Source organism: Callospermophilus lateralis, chromosome 1 (assembly GCF_048772815.1).
Source record: "Callospermophilus lateralis isolate mCalLat2 chromosome 1, mCalLat2.hap1, whole genome shotgun sequence".
NCBI classification, from domain to species: domain Eukaryota; kingdom Metazoa; phylum Chordata; class Mammalia; order Rodentia; family Sciuridae; genus Callospermophilus; species Callospermophilus lateralis.
The window spans coordinates 53,807,229-53,820,836 of record NC_135305.1 but is presented as its reverse complement, the minus strand read 5'-3'; the positions used below and the strand labels follow the sequence as shown (position 1 = coordinate 53,820,836).

At 33.5% G+C, this 13,608-nt stretch overlaps 1 protein-coding gene across 2 annotated transcripts in view; it reads left to right on the top strand.

Moving 5' to 3' along the window:
* The first annotated feature begins 1,006 nt into the window (after positions 1 to 1,006).
* Positions 1,007 to 13,608, top strand: part of LOC143381194 (B-cell receptor-associated protein 29) — a 45,390-nt gene continuing 32,788 nt past the window's right edge. The window contains exons 1-5 of one of the 2 annotated variants that reach the window (XM_076834565.2): positions 1,007 to 1,200; positions 1,580 to 1,685; positions 5,133 to 5,233; positions 8,607 to 8,757; positions 10,092 to 10,227. In XM_076834565.2, the coding sequence (XP_076690680.1) occupies positions 1,594 to 1,685; positions 5,133 to 5,233; positions 8,607 to 8,757; positions 10,092 to 10,227 (480 nt within the window). In that variant the 5' untranslated portion in view covers positions 1,007 to 1,200; positions 1,580 to 1,593. Of the gene's footprint in view, positions 1,201 to 1,220; positions 1,471 to 1,579; positions 1,686 to 5,132; positions 5,234 to 8,606; positions 8,758 to 10,091; positions 10,228 to 13,608 lie in introns of those variants that run through there. The other variant, XM_076834574.2, reaches the window with a different exon arrangement.

The window sequence follows — 13,608 nt, the reverse complement described above, 5'->3', positions numbered from 1 at the left end:
CCAACACAAAAATTAAGGAGTTCTCTAAACCTATTTATTCATTAATTCGAGTTTGGGGATATTAAATGAATCAATTTGAATATGAACACTAAACTGCCACATTTTTTCTTCTGTGCTTTCACTTCTCAGTTACTGAAATTTTAATAGATAGAATAGAAATAATATATTAGCAAACAGGGAGATATATATCATCAAATTAACTTTGGAGTGAATTACACTAACGTAAGCACAGCAGCACCACTAGAGTTAAGATGCACAGCATAGGGAAGCAGTGTTCCAAGAGTCAGGTATTGGGTTAAAAATAACTTCCTTATGGTTAATTTGTGTTCAAAGTCCTTTCCCCCCGACACACACTTCTTCCTGTTTATATATGGTCAAGTCTATATGTAATTAAGAAGAAGCACTGACTTAAATGTGTTTTTACATTGTGTAATTATTCTCAACATTTGTTTAATGGTCCCAAAATAACTGTCTCCGAGAAGTGATACTTTATTTACATTCCTGATACGTTGTCAATACAGAAAAACAAAAAAATCTTATATAACTCGAATGTTTTTCAGGCAACTTGAAAACCTGGGAAATGTATAGTGAATGAATACGGCCACCTTTTCTGGGTCCCCAAAGAACACCTCAAAGGGTATTGCCTTTTCCTAGACCATGGAAAAGAACCGGGGAAACGGACAGAATATGTTGTAATGCTACAAATTCTCCTGTGGATTCAAAAACAATGCTGCACGACCACCCAGTCTTGGCTCTTGTACAGTTTAATTCTGGACACTTGAAAGTTTTAACCTTCTAGAGAACCCCAACTGGAAAAGAGTTCGCCGCAGACACTGGGTTTGCGCAGCCCACTTTAGTGGTTTCAGATCTGGGCCTTCGCCGCTCCTCCAGAAACGGTGGCGCGCTGGAGAAACGCGAGCCCGCCCTCCGGAAGAAGTTACCCTTGCGAGCCCCGAGCCCGAGTCGTCTTAGACTCCATAGCCAATTAGGAAACAATTATTACCAATAAACGTGGCCTCGCCGCCGGTGACCTTAGCAGGACGACAGCCTGAGGCTGGGGAAAGCCGGCTAGCCCGCCGCTCCCCACTCCCCCTTCCCTGCCCCCCACTTCTCTCCCCCTCCCCCTCCCCGTCGCGGCGTCTGACGTCCCGCGCGTCGGGGCGGCGGAGCTGCGCGGAGAGTCAGGCGGGCCGTAGCGCGGTAAGGCCGGGCAAGACCCGCGGGCCGCGAGGCTGTGGGCTGAAAAATCCAGCAGAGCCGGCAGACCCGCGGCTTTCGGGGGGCGGGAGGGCCGCAAAGCGTTAGAGGAGGGAGGCGTTGGACTGTTGGTGCAGCGGCCGGCCAGAGAAGAAGTCATTGGCGCCCTTCGGCCGCCTCTAGGGTTCCGCGCGGCTCGCCGAGGAGGTGGAGACGCTGGGGCCGGGTCTCGTCCGGTCTAGTCCCGTCTCTTCCTGTCCTGTCCATTTCGGGGTGTGTGCGGGGCCTCGGTACAGCCCTTTGACAAAGCAGTGTGCCCCGGGGCCTTCAGCCCAGTTTTCTTTCAAATGAAGTAAAGTAAAATAAATGTTTCTCCGTTCAGGTGTGAAGAAAAAAATGACAATCCAATGGGTGGCAGTTGCAACCTTTCTTTATGCCGAAATAGGACTCATTTTACTCTTCTGTCTACCTTTTATTCCTCCTCAGAGGTAGGAAACTTTCAAATCTTAAAAATACTAAATATTGGATTAGCTCCTTTAGGCTGCAGTGTGATACGGAAAGGTTTTCTTAAGATTGAAAAGTTTTCAGAGCCTGCTGTGCAAAGGGTATTCTTTTAAAAACTTACTTAACAGATTAGAACTGTTTCATGACAATATCTATTTAAAAATTATAAAACTTTATTATGTGTACAAATGATAATTTTTTCCTCCCTTCTCAAAGGAAACAAGCCGAGTGCGAGTACTTCTGATTCTGTTGATTACATACTTTTGATACTTGCCCTGTCTTGTCATGAGGTTTTACCTTTGTTTTATTGCCCTGAATTGAAGCAGTGGAATAAAATATATATATATATATATATATATATATATATATATATATATATATATATATATATTTACAATACAGCATGTATTTTTAAAAAATGTTAAATTGAGGCAGTGGAATGGCAATTTAGAAACCAAAGCCTGTAAGTTCTTTAGTTTGGGCATTATGTAAACTATGTAAAATGATGGCATTTTATTACTTTTTATTCCACTCAATGTATTAAAAGGGCCAAATGTGAAAGCTATCAATGTATTAACATTATTTCTTTAGTAAAGGACCTTTTAAGATCTTTAAGAACAGAAATTTCAACCCAAGCGTTAACGCACTTTACCTTTAATAATGTACTCATTAGGGGGTTAGTTTTAGATCCAGGAACTTGATGGTATGGATAATAAAACAGATTTGTAATAAAATGTTGCAAGATATTTGTTTATACTCATCATAACTTTCAAGAAAATATTTCATAAGTGAGATCCTAGAAATATCTTCTTAAACTACACTGTAGTAAAATAATGGAACTGGATGAAACTTTAGAAAGTTTTACCATGGCTGGAGGTCTAGGTAGTCTTTCCCAACTCTTTACTTGCTCTTTATCTACCTGGTTCAACTCACTTCTGTCTTTGCCTATCATTGTTGTTTTGTTATTGTTGGGTTTTTTTTTTTCTTTACCAAAGAAAAAAATTATATTGTTAGTGGGGAAGGAATCTTCAGTTATCTCATCCAACCCAACTCATTCCTTAGATCACATACTGAGACCCAGAGAAGGCAAATGGCCTAACCAAGATCACCTACATGGTCAGCAGCAAATTCCAAACAAGAATCTTGCTTTCAGTCCAGTGCAGCTTCTTCATCATACTGCCTCTCATTTTAAACCCTCCATAATGCCTCTTTTGATTTTTGTTAGTATTTGCAGCAATGGACTCTTATATATTCAAAATTTGCTTCATTTATATATTTAAGAGAAAGATCTTGTTTGGGAACATCCAATATACAAGTAAGACTTGAAGATTTGCAAAGAAAAAAAAAAAAAACAGTGCTGCTTTAGTTGATCTTTCTCCATCAAAGTGATTCATAATTTGAGATCATCCTTTTTCTTTCTTCCAAATATTTTTTTATATCCATCAGGATCAAGTAGCTGTTACATTGATGTGAGTGTTTGGGCACATGATATATAAATATTCTCATGTACAAATACACATAAGAAAATATGGCATATTTACACACAAATAACTTATACTTATGTCCCTTTTCTTTGTGTATACACATCTTTTGACCTTTTATATGTGTATCTTCATAATCTTCAAAAAAAAGTTTTGGTCTTTTCTCATATAACCCAGTCATAAAAGGCACAGGCTCAAAATCACTCCCTGGGTATGTATCCCAGTTCTCTGGTATTATTTATTAACTGTGTGACATTGGGCAAGTTATTGACTCTCTCCAGCTAGTTTCCCCTTCTATAAAATAGAAATAGTACTGTCTATTATATAATATTATATTATATAAAAGTATATTATATAATAAGACCTCTTACTCCTGAAGTGATAATGCCTCATATGGTAATTGTATTAATTAAGTAGGATAGCTGTGTAGGATTGCTTAGAACCAATAATATAGCAAGGTTTAGGTGCTCTTGAATTGAGTCTTCCTATTAATTGCTGGTTGTTCCGTATAGAGAGTCACTTCCATTCCCTCTTGTATTGACCTTTGAAATGAGGTTAAGTGAATTTACATTTGGACATAGATCAAGGTATTACCACTTCTGTTCTTGTTTTAAAAGAGTGTTGTAATATAAAATAAAAGTTTTGTAATATAGAATTTGAATAGCACCTGTATAAAAATACTTAATTCTAAGTATAGAACTAAGTATAGAAGTATATTCTTAGAACTAATTTAGAACAAATAAAAAATTAAATAAAAAGAAAGTATAGAGGCAAAAATTGTTCCATCTGTTATAAGTCCCTTTTCCCATCAACTTCAAGTCATTAATATTTAGAGTTGTTTACAAATTTTACCAGTGAATAATTTGTCGTAATCTTAAATTAAAATTTTTTTTAAAGATTATAAGTTGCTTGAAATGTATTTAATGCTTCCTACCTTTATTTGTCTCCTTTGGGCTCAGTTAATGTGTTTTTTTAATTTTAAATCCTCTTATACAAAGTTTGTTACCTTTCAAATTATAAGTTGGATCATTTTGTCACTCTTTGCCATTTATTGCTCATTCCTTCTTAACTCTTGTGTTTACTTCTGCTATTCCACCTAGACTGTTTCCCTCATCTCATTCCTCTGTGTTCAGATCTTGATCTGGGTAGTAGGTAAATTACATAGATATAAACATATGTAAAAGTTTATCAAGCTATATAAGATTTTTTTCACTTTTTTATATATTTAGTACCTCAATTTTTTTTAATTCTCTCATGATTAAAATAGAGAAACATCTTTATTTGGAGTAGATATTAAAAGTATATTATATAAAAATAAATATACAGAGAAACTTCTTACTCCTGAAATGGTGCTAATTTTTGGACCAATAGACTTTTATCATTTCTGAGTCATCACTCTGACTAGGAAAGATGATATAAATAGCTTTGATCAACAATACAACATTTTACTGTTAAGAATTCTTTTTTTTAATTGGGTGTGGTGGTACACACCTATAATCCCAGCTGCTCAGGAGGATGAAGCAAGATGATCTCAATTTTAGGGACAGCCTGGGCAACATTGCATTACTGTATCCAAAAAAACAAAGCTTTTTTTTTTTTTTTAAGCTGCCAGACAGAAGATAATTAAATGTCAGATTATTATTAAATTTGAGAGAGTTCTCTATTTCATAAACATTAAATTTCTCTATTTCTTTTTTTCTATCTTTATTTGTATCCCTTGGACTCAGTTGATGGACCTTGATTTTATTTATTTATTTCTATGCGGTGGTGAGGATTGAACCCAGTGCCTCACACATTAGGCAAGCACTGTACCACTGTGCCACAATCCCAGCCCTCTATTTGTTTTTACTTGTCACACTACCACAAAAATGTTATTTAGAAAGTATTTCAAAACCGCCTTTTTTAAAAAATATATATATATATACCTAATGTAATTATATTGCTTTGCAGATGGCAGAAGATTTTTTCATTTAATGTTTGGGGTAAAATTGCAACTTTTTGGAACAAGGCTTTTCTTACCATTATAATCCTATTGATTGTTCTGTTTCTAGGTAAGTACTAGTACTGATCCCTCCTTTGAATAAGCATAACTCTAGTTGTTGTTTTTTAATGAATTTCTTGATTTTTAGTTATGTTGATGTTTATATTGGCATGTAGTTGAATTTATATATTATATTGATAGATATTGATTTTTTGCCACAATTTTTATTGGTCCACTACAGTTGTAAATAATAATGGGATTTGCTGTTACATATTCGTACATATAGTATAACAATATAATTTGGCCAGTGTCACTCCTCAGCACTTCCTCCCACCCATTGTTCCCTTTCCTCTGTTGATCTCTCTTTGATACTCAAGTTTATAGCAGCACAATTCACAATAACCAAATTAGCCTAGGTGTCTGTCAACAAATGAGTCATTAAAGAAAATGTGACATGGGCTGGTGGTCAGTGGTAGAGCACTTGCCTGGCATTTGCGAGGCACCAGGCTCGATCCTCAGCACCACATTAAATAAATAAAGATAAAGGTATTGTGTCCATCTATAACTAAAGAAAGAAAATGTGGCATATATACACAATGGAATTTTATTCAACCATAAAGAAAAATGAAATTATGCCATTTGCAGGATGGAACTTGTTAAGCTAAAAAGTCAAACTTGGAAGGTCAAGGGTCATATATTTTTCTCATATTTGGAAGCTAGAGAGGATAAAAGAAAAAGGTGGGGTAGATTTCTAAAAATCAAGAGGAGATCAGCAGATATTGATATTTTGATACACATTTGATATTCTGTATACAGAGGCATTAATTTCAGGGAAGTACAGGGATTCTTATTAACCTCTTACTTTATTTGAAGGTTAAAATGAAATAATGCATATCCCACTTTTCAGAGTTATCAGATACTGTTTTTCATGGCATCCAGTTATACACTCCTCTGTTAAAGTGGTATCCTAAGCATCCAAGGGGTCAGCTGCTAGGGAACAAAGAAATAGAATCTTTAAACTCTCAAAAGGAATCTTAGATGTGGACTGTGCTTCTTGATTAAATCCTGGTTAAAAAAAAAAAATGATATCACCACAGATTTAGAGACTACTGCCAAAATTTGAACTTAGAGTAATTGTTAGATGTTAGAGGAGTTTTGTTTTTGTTTTTTGTTTGTTTGTTTTTGTTTTTTGGGTTTTTTTATTTATGATAGCAACGTTTTTGTATTTCAATTTACAGCTTATGGACCCGAAGCCAATTTTTGTTAATAAAGTTTTATTGAAACATTTCCATCCCTATTTGTTCTCATATTATCTATGCCTATTTCCACAGATAACTGCAGAGCTGGATAGTTGTATCAATAAGATCTAAAACAAAACTCTATTTTAAAAAATTACTAATTTATGTAGAGGAATGGGTTTTTAATTTGAGGAAATGCATGCTGAAGTATTTAGGAGTAAAGTGTCTTGATTATTGCAACTTCACTTTCAAATACTTTTTAAAAGACAGATATGGCAGATTGTTAATAATTGTTGAATCAATGTAATGGGATTATAAATGTTTTTTTGAAAGATTGAGCATCCTTAATTTGAAAATTTTAAATCCAGAATATTCCAAAATCTGGAACTTTGAAGACCAACATGACACCGGAGTGGAAACTTCCACACCTGACCCCATGTGTTGGAGTCAAAACACAAACACACATACACACAAATGAAAAACAAAAATAGGAAGAACACCATTAGAGTATAAGAAGGGGATCGAGAGGGAGGGAGACAGAGGGCGGGAACAAAATATGTCAAATTATGCTATATTCACATACGAATATACCACAATGAATCCTACTTATATATATGATTATAATACACTATAATACATTATAATAATAGAAGGGAGATCAGTACAGCAAGCAAATTGGGGGAGGAGAGAAAAGGGAAGGTGGTGAGGACTGAGATTGATCAAATTATATGCATATATAGAGAGATATAACAAATCCCACTAGTATGTATCATTATAATGTGCCTATTACAAATAATTTTAAAACCCAAGCAAATTGTATGTAATTGACTTCAGGCTATGTGCATAAGGTTTGTATAAAAATTAAATGAATCTCATGTGACTTTAAAATATCTTAACATGTACATGCAAATATTTAAAATGAGTAAATCCCAAATACTTCTGAATATAAGCATTTCAGATTAAGGACACTCTAACTGGTGACAGTTTTCAGCATGTTTGAAATTTTTATTTTAGAAGTTAAAAGGGCTTTAAAGTTTTTAATCAAAACAAATTCTGTAAGTCTTCATAATCACCATGTTTTTTAGAAGTAACTGAGTTCAAACAGACTGTGAATTTTGTCTCAAAGTGTTATTAAAAAAAAATTCAAATGATTGTCAAAATGGCCTCAATTTTCTAACTGGAATCTCTTCTCATGTGGCAAAAACTTCCCCAGGAATGCTAATGGTCACATGAAGGGAGCATTCGAACTTGTTGTACCTCTTTTGGCTTTAAAACATTTAAGATGGTTGCCTTCTCTAGAACATGAAAGAATCCAGTGATTAAGAATAACTAAATAACTATGAAATTCTAATTTTAAAATGCACTAAACATATGTGCTGGTATCTATTTTGCACTAGAAAGAAATAGTTCACCTGGAACTGAGACCTGTCAGAACTGAAAAAATCAAAGGAACAGCTATTTGAAAATTTCCAGTAATAGGTGTAATCCAATTGTTAGTCAGGGAAGTATATGCCACCATATAGATATATAGTATATGCCACCACAGATCAAATCCCATTTTAACAAACCTGTTAAATATTTCTAAAATTGTAGTTATTTAAAGTAATAGTAGCTACTAAAAATGCTAATACTATAAGAAAAATAGGATCATCTCTTGGAGTTGATGGTAATGGGATATTGCATTAAATTACTGTCAATAGGTGAAATTTTAGTCATTCTTAAGGAAAGAGTAAAAGATAAAAGTTTGTAGTATAGCTAGAAAGACAATACAATGACCAATGACAGTCCATGCTGGATTTTTTTTTAATGCTATAGTAACCTACCAAAATTATTGAACTGATCCAATCAGAAATATATCCAATTTAAGTATTATATATCCAAAAACTACAGAGATGTAATCATTTGACAAATGTCCATTATGTAATTCTCGGCTTGAAAAAAAAATCTACAAAAGACATCTTGGGGACAAATGAAAAGCCAGATAACCCAATTCAAAAATGGATGAAGGAACTAAACAGACATTTCTATAATGTCTAATCTATCACAATCACTACTTGCTTACCCTCCAGGTGCTAGAAAAGGAAAGAGAGCCCCCTACATAAAGTCAATTATTAAAAAGTTTGATCAGTTACTCTAAAACTGCTTCTCTTTCTTTAATGATTTTATATTCTTAAGAACAAAGTATTTTCTCTTTTACTATAATAGATGCTGTGAGAGAAGTAAGGAAATATGCCTCTATTCATACCATTGACAAGAGCTCAACTAGCAAACTTGGTGCCTATGAACATACACAGATGAAACTTTTTAGGTCTCAAAGAAATCTTTACATTTCTGGATTTTCATTATTTTTTTGGCTGTAAGTAAAAAAAAAAAAAAAAAGTTGAATCACAATTTTAACACATTGTTTAGGTTTCTTTCTCACTTTTTCCACATATGTGAAGACTTTTTTTACTAACATCTTCATAAAGGAATTCAGGTGAAATAACCAAATGGCAAGTAATTGTTACTGTTTATAGGTTTGCTAATTCCATAGGACCTTGCTTGATCTGGCCCCTGTCTCTCTCTGTCTAGCCTTTCTTTGTACTCTTCTCTAATACTTACCATACATTCCAGCCACACTCACCTTCACTATTCACTCATTCTTAGAACAAATGAGTTGTGGTATAGCCAGCTCCTTTCCTTGTTAGGGTCTTCACACAAGCTATTTCTTCTACCAGAACACCCTTTCCTTTCCCTGTTTTCCTTTCCCTTGCTCATTCTTTAGACTTTCTCAGAGAAGCCCTCTGTGGCCATCAGTCCCCCAAAAAGTAGGTAGGTCTTCTGTTATATTCTCTCTTACATGTATATACTTTTGTTCCTAGTATCATTTACAATTGTAATTAAATAATATTTTAGTCCTCCAACTAGAACGTAAACTCTTTGAAGGCAGGGACTTAATTCATTTTCTGCTGTGTCCCGAGTGCCTAGCATAGTGTTTAATACTTAGCAGTTCCTCAGTAAATATCACTGAATGAATAATTGAAGAGATCAAGTATAATTTCTAACAGTAGAAGTTACCATGAACAGATGTGATTGAGCAGTTTTTAGGCTCCGTCAAATGTATACAATGCCTTTAAATACCATTTTTTGAACTGGTCAGAAAAAAAAGGGTTTTCATTCTGGCCTTACTGTCTGATATTCATGCTAAAGAGCTGTACTAGAAAAATAATTTGAAAAGTATCACTGTATGCACAAGGCCCTGGGTTCTGTCTCCAGCACTGCAAAACAAAATAAGAGAAAAAAGTACCACTGAAACTATTCTAAATGCTAGTCTTCTAACAGAGATTTCAAAGGAATAAGACACAGGCTTGTTTTAACTAAGAGACTTGGATTAAATATATGTGTACTTATATACATACATATTAAAAATATATATAAATAAATATACATATGTATGTGTGTATATGTGTGTGTGTGTGTGTGTGTGTATAATATGTGTGTGTGTGTGGGTGGTGGAGAAAGTGATGTTTAAATGGAATATATATATATATATATATATTATATGTATTATTATATTCCATTTAAACATCACTTTCTCCACCACCCACACCTGTGTACCTTATAGGGAATCATTTGATAATGGCTCTTTGATTTAAAGTCACAGTTACTGATTGATCTAGTGATGCATTATTATGATTTTTTTTTCCTTAGGGTGTTGAGACGTCTGGTTACACTTATAACTCAGCTGGCAAAAGAACTATCAAACAAAGGAGTGCTTAAAAGTCAAGCAGAAAATACTAATAAGGCTGCCAAAAGATTCATGGAAGAGAATGAAAAACTAAAAAGGGTATTTAATCTTTTTTGTAACAGTTCATATGAATATTGTTGATATTGTTGTTGAACAATAATGTTCTGTGGAATGATTGTATCTAAAGTACCTTTACTATTCTTTTAGTTTACTTGTTCTCACATCTCTCTTTGGACCTGTTTCTTATGATTCAAAGAGAAATATCTTTGGACCTATTTCTTATGATTCAAAGAGAAAACATTCTGAGGTTATGAATTTTAATTTCTTCATTACCATTAATCTTACTTCATTACCCAAACTAAATCTTTGTGATTCTGTTTCCTTTTCTTTTTCAATTAAAGTATGATTGGTTGTATAAAAAGCAGAGAGAGGTCATTGATTGTAGATTGATGATTGCGCATAATAGTTTAAATCTTTATTTTGGTGATGCTACTGATATTCCAACTTTGAGAATCCTATATTATCCTTCCCCTTACATTCAGTGTGGATTAGGTACTGGTGTTTTTTCCATTGACCAAAAAGAACAAATGGAAAAATGAAAGATAGAAAATTACTTTGGATATCTTTTTTTCTAAAGAAATTTAAAATTTAGGAGTCAGGTTTCAATGCTTCAGTGTTGTCAGTTCATATTAAGACCCATTAGTTTCACTCATTCTCCTTAGAAAAAAGGGAAGAGAAACACATTATCTTGAAGAAAACATTCCTAAAATAATGCAATAATATTATTTTTTTAATATTTTTTAAATTGTAGATGGACAAATACCTTTACTTTATTTGTTTTATTTATTTATTTATTTTTGTGGTGCCAGGGATCGAACCCAGTGCCTTACACATGTTAGGCAAGCGCTCTACCACTGATCCACATCCCCATCCCAAAATTATTTTTCTCTTGTGAATTAAAGAAATGCAAACAGTCATTATCATTACACCAAGTTATAGTTAGGTAAAAAGTATTTTGAGTCAAGCAGTAGAAAATTAAAGTCCTTGTCTAAATCCTAATGTTCAGTCTCTTACAGAAAGGATAATTAGCACCCCATTTCATCAATTCTAAATAAGTTAGCTGTACATGATACAGTATAAAGCTTTCTAAAACCTATTAAATGAGGCAACAACTAATTGCAAAAAATTGTAATGATTCTCCATTATTATGGTCACCTCTTCAAAGCCCATATTTTATTTTTTATATCTGCATCATTTATACTGTAACAAAAAAGGTAAAGAAAGATCTCTGTTCATAGAAACAGAATTCAGAAGTTTTTCTTTTGAGTAGATTGTTAGCATGTTTTAAGGAAACTTTTGGAGTACAAAAACCAGTTTATATTTTGATTTGCTCTATTTCAAAAAGTCATTGATCTATCAAAGTCTTGTAAATTTGCTTTGGTATTTTCTGTATTCAGAAGCAAGCAATATGTCATTTTCTTTTTTGGAATGTATCAGCAGCACAGTCAAGCACTTTATTTTGTGCTTTAATGTTACTTGCATCATTTTTTTATCCTTTGATCTCATTTCCCAATAATAAAAAACAAAATCACAGTCCTCTAAGCTTTGATTAACATATGATGACTAAATTCAAAAGTACATAGACTCATTTTTATGAAAAGATTTCTTGGATGCTCATATTGATTGTAAATTATATACATCATATCAGAGTAATTAATTATAACTACTGTAAGGACACTTACTTTTTCATCTTCAGTTGTCTTTCTCTTTACTCCTCAACTCTACAAAAATGTAAAGTATTTAAAGTTTTGAAACTGTTACTTTTCCCGTGTACACCATAATTAGTGCACTTAAATTTCCCTTATTCTTCAAAAAAAAAAAAAATCACTTTCCTCAAAATATTTTTGGAGCTTTGCTTTTGGAAATTGTTTTCAATTCTGTTACCCAAAGGAAGGAAATCTATTTTATGGTCACTGATTCCTTGACCTCCCACAGTTTCTTCTTTTTTTATTTTCCTTTCCTTTGGTTCCATGCTGTCCTGGTTCCCTGCTTCCTACATAGCTGAGACCTATTCAGTGGTGCTGGATCATCAGATGAAGCACAGATAATGCAGGACTAAGGCTAGTATACAATGGGACGAAAGTCTGTGAACTAGACCAAAATACTCTCAGTGCTCAGAATGTAACTAATTGACCAATAAAATAAAAGCCATAGGTGAAAATATAAAGGATGGCTTTGATTTCAGGTACTTGTGGATTTTGAAATATTAGCTAAGGAAAAATAAAATTTTCTCTTTTTTCTTTATCAGAGGCATATTATGTGGTAGAAAGCTCATTATCTTGAGATCTAAGAGACTTGGGTACCAGTCCCTGCAATTAAGTAATTAGCAATTAATTAAGTAAGTGAGTAAGTAATTAAGTAATTAGCAATGTGACCTGGGATGTTACCTGTGTGTTCTGGTCTTAAAGTTTCTTTATCTGTAAATAATAGTTAACAACATGTCAAGTATTGCTTCAAGTGCTAGACAGTAAGGTATTAACTCTCTTAATTCTCACAACAATCCTGTGAATTTTATATTTTATTATCTGCATTTTATAGATGAAGAAACAGGCCTAGAAAGGCTAAGTAACTTGCACAAAATCAAGTTTTCTGTTACTCAGAAAATTGGAAACTAAGCAGCCTGACACTAGAATCCACATTTAAAACCACTTTGTTTTCTGCCCTCAATTCCTATCCTGTTATTAAAATGACTTGTAGTGGGCTGAGGTTATGCTCAGAGTGCTTGCCTATCATGTGTGAGGCACTGGATTCGATTCTCAGCTCCACATATAAATAAAGGAATAAAGTAAAGATTCATCAACAACTAAAAAAAATTGTTTTAAAAAAATGAAGTTTGTGCCTTTTTTGTTCTGCCTCTCAGTTAAAGGAAATAATTACAAAAATAAAACTAAAACCAAAGGAAAAAACTCACTTTTAATTTAAGTGCTTTAAAATTTAAAAAAAAAAAAAAAAAAAACAGTATGGAGTTTTACCTTGCACAGACTTTTTTTGTTCCAGTCACTTAACAAGGTGGGATGAGGTGAGTGGGACAGAGAATACTCATGTTCATGTAGCTGGTAGCTATTGAGTTTCAGATTCTAGGGTCCCTGGTCTGTCTCCAAGGTGAAGTTACACATAATAAATTTGGATGATTTTACAGGTGCAGTAATGAAAGCTTATTTACAAGACTAACACAAATCCAACTTTTCCAAATCATTGCCATAATAATTCAAGTAGTCACTATAAACATTCCTGCAACTCAGTGATTCTTTTCCAATTTGAGTAATCACTAGAGATTTTATGAACTGAATTCAATGAAGTAACAGCTATAATTGTTTTGAACTTGAACTAAGTAACAAATTAAAAGGTTTGGAGAAATTTGTTTTTCTTGTCTTGTTTTTTTAAAAATTATTTTTTAATTTCAAAATTTTGAGTCTCCTT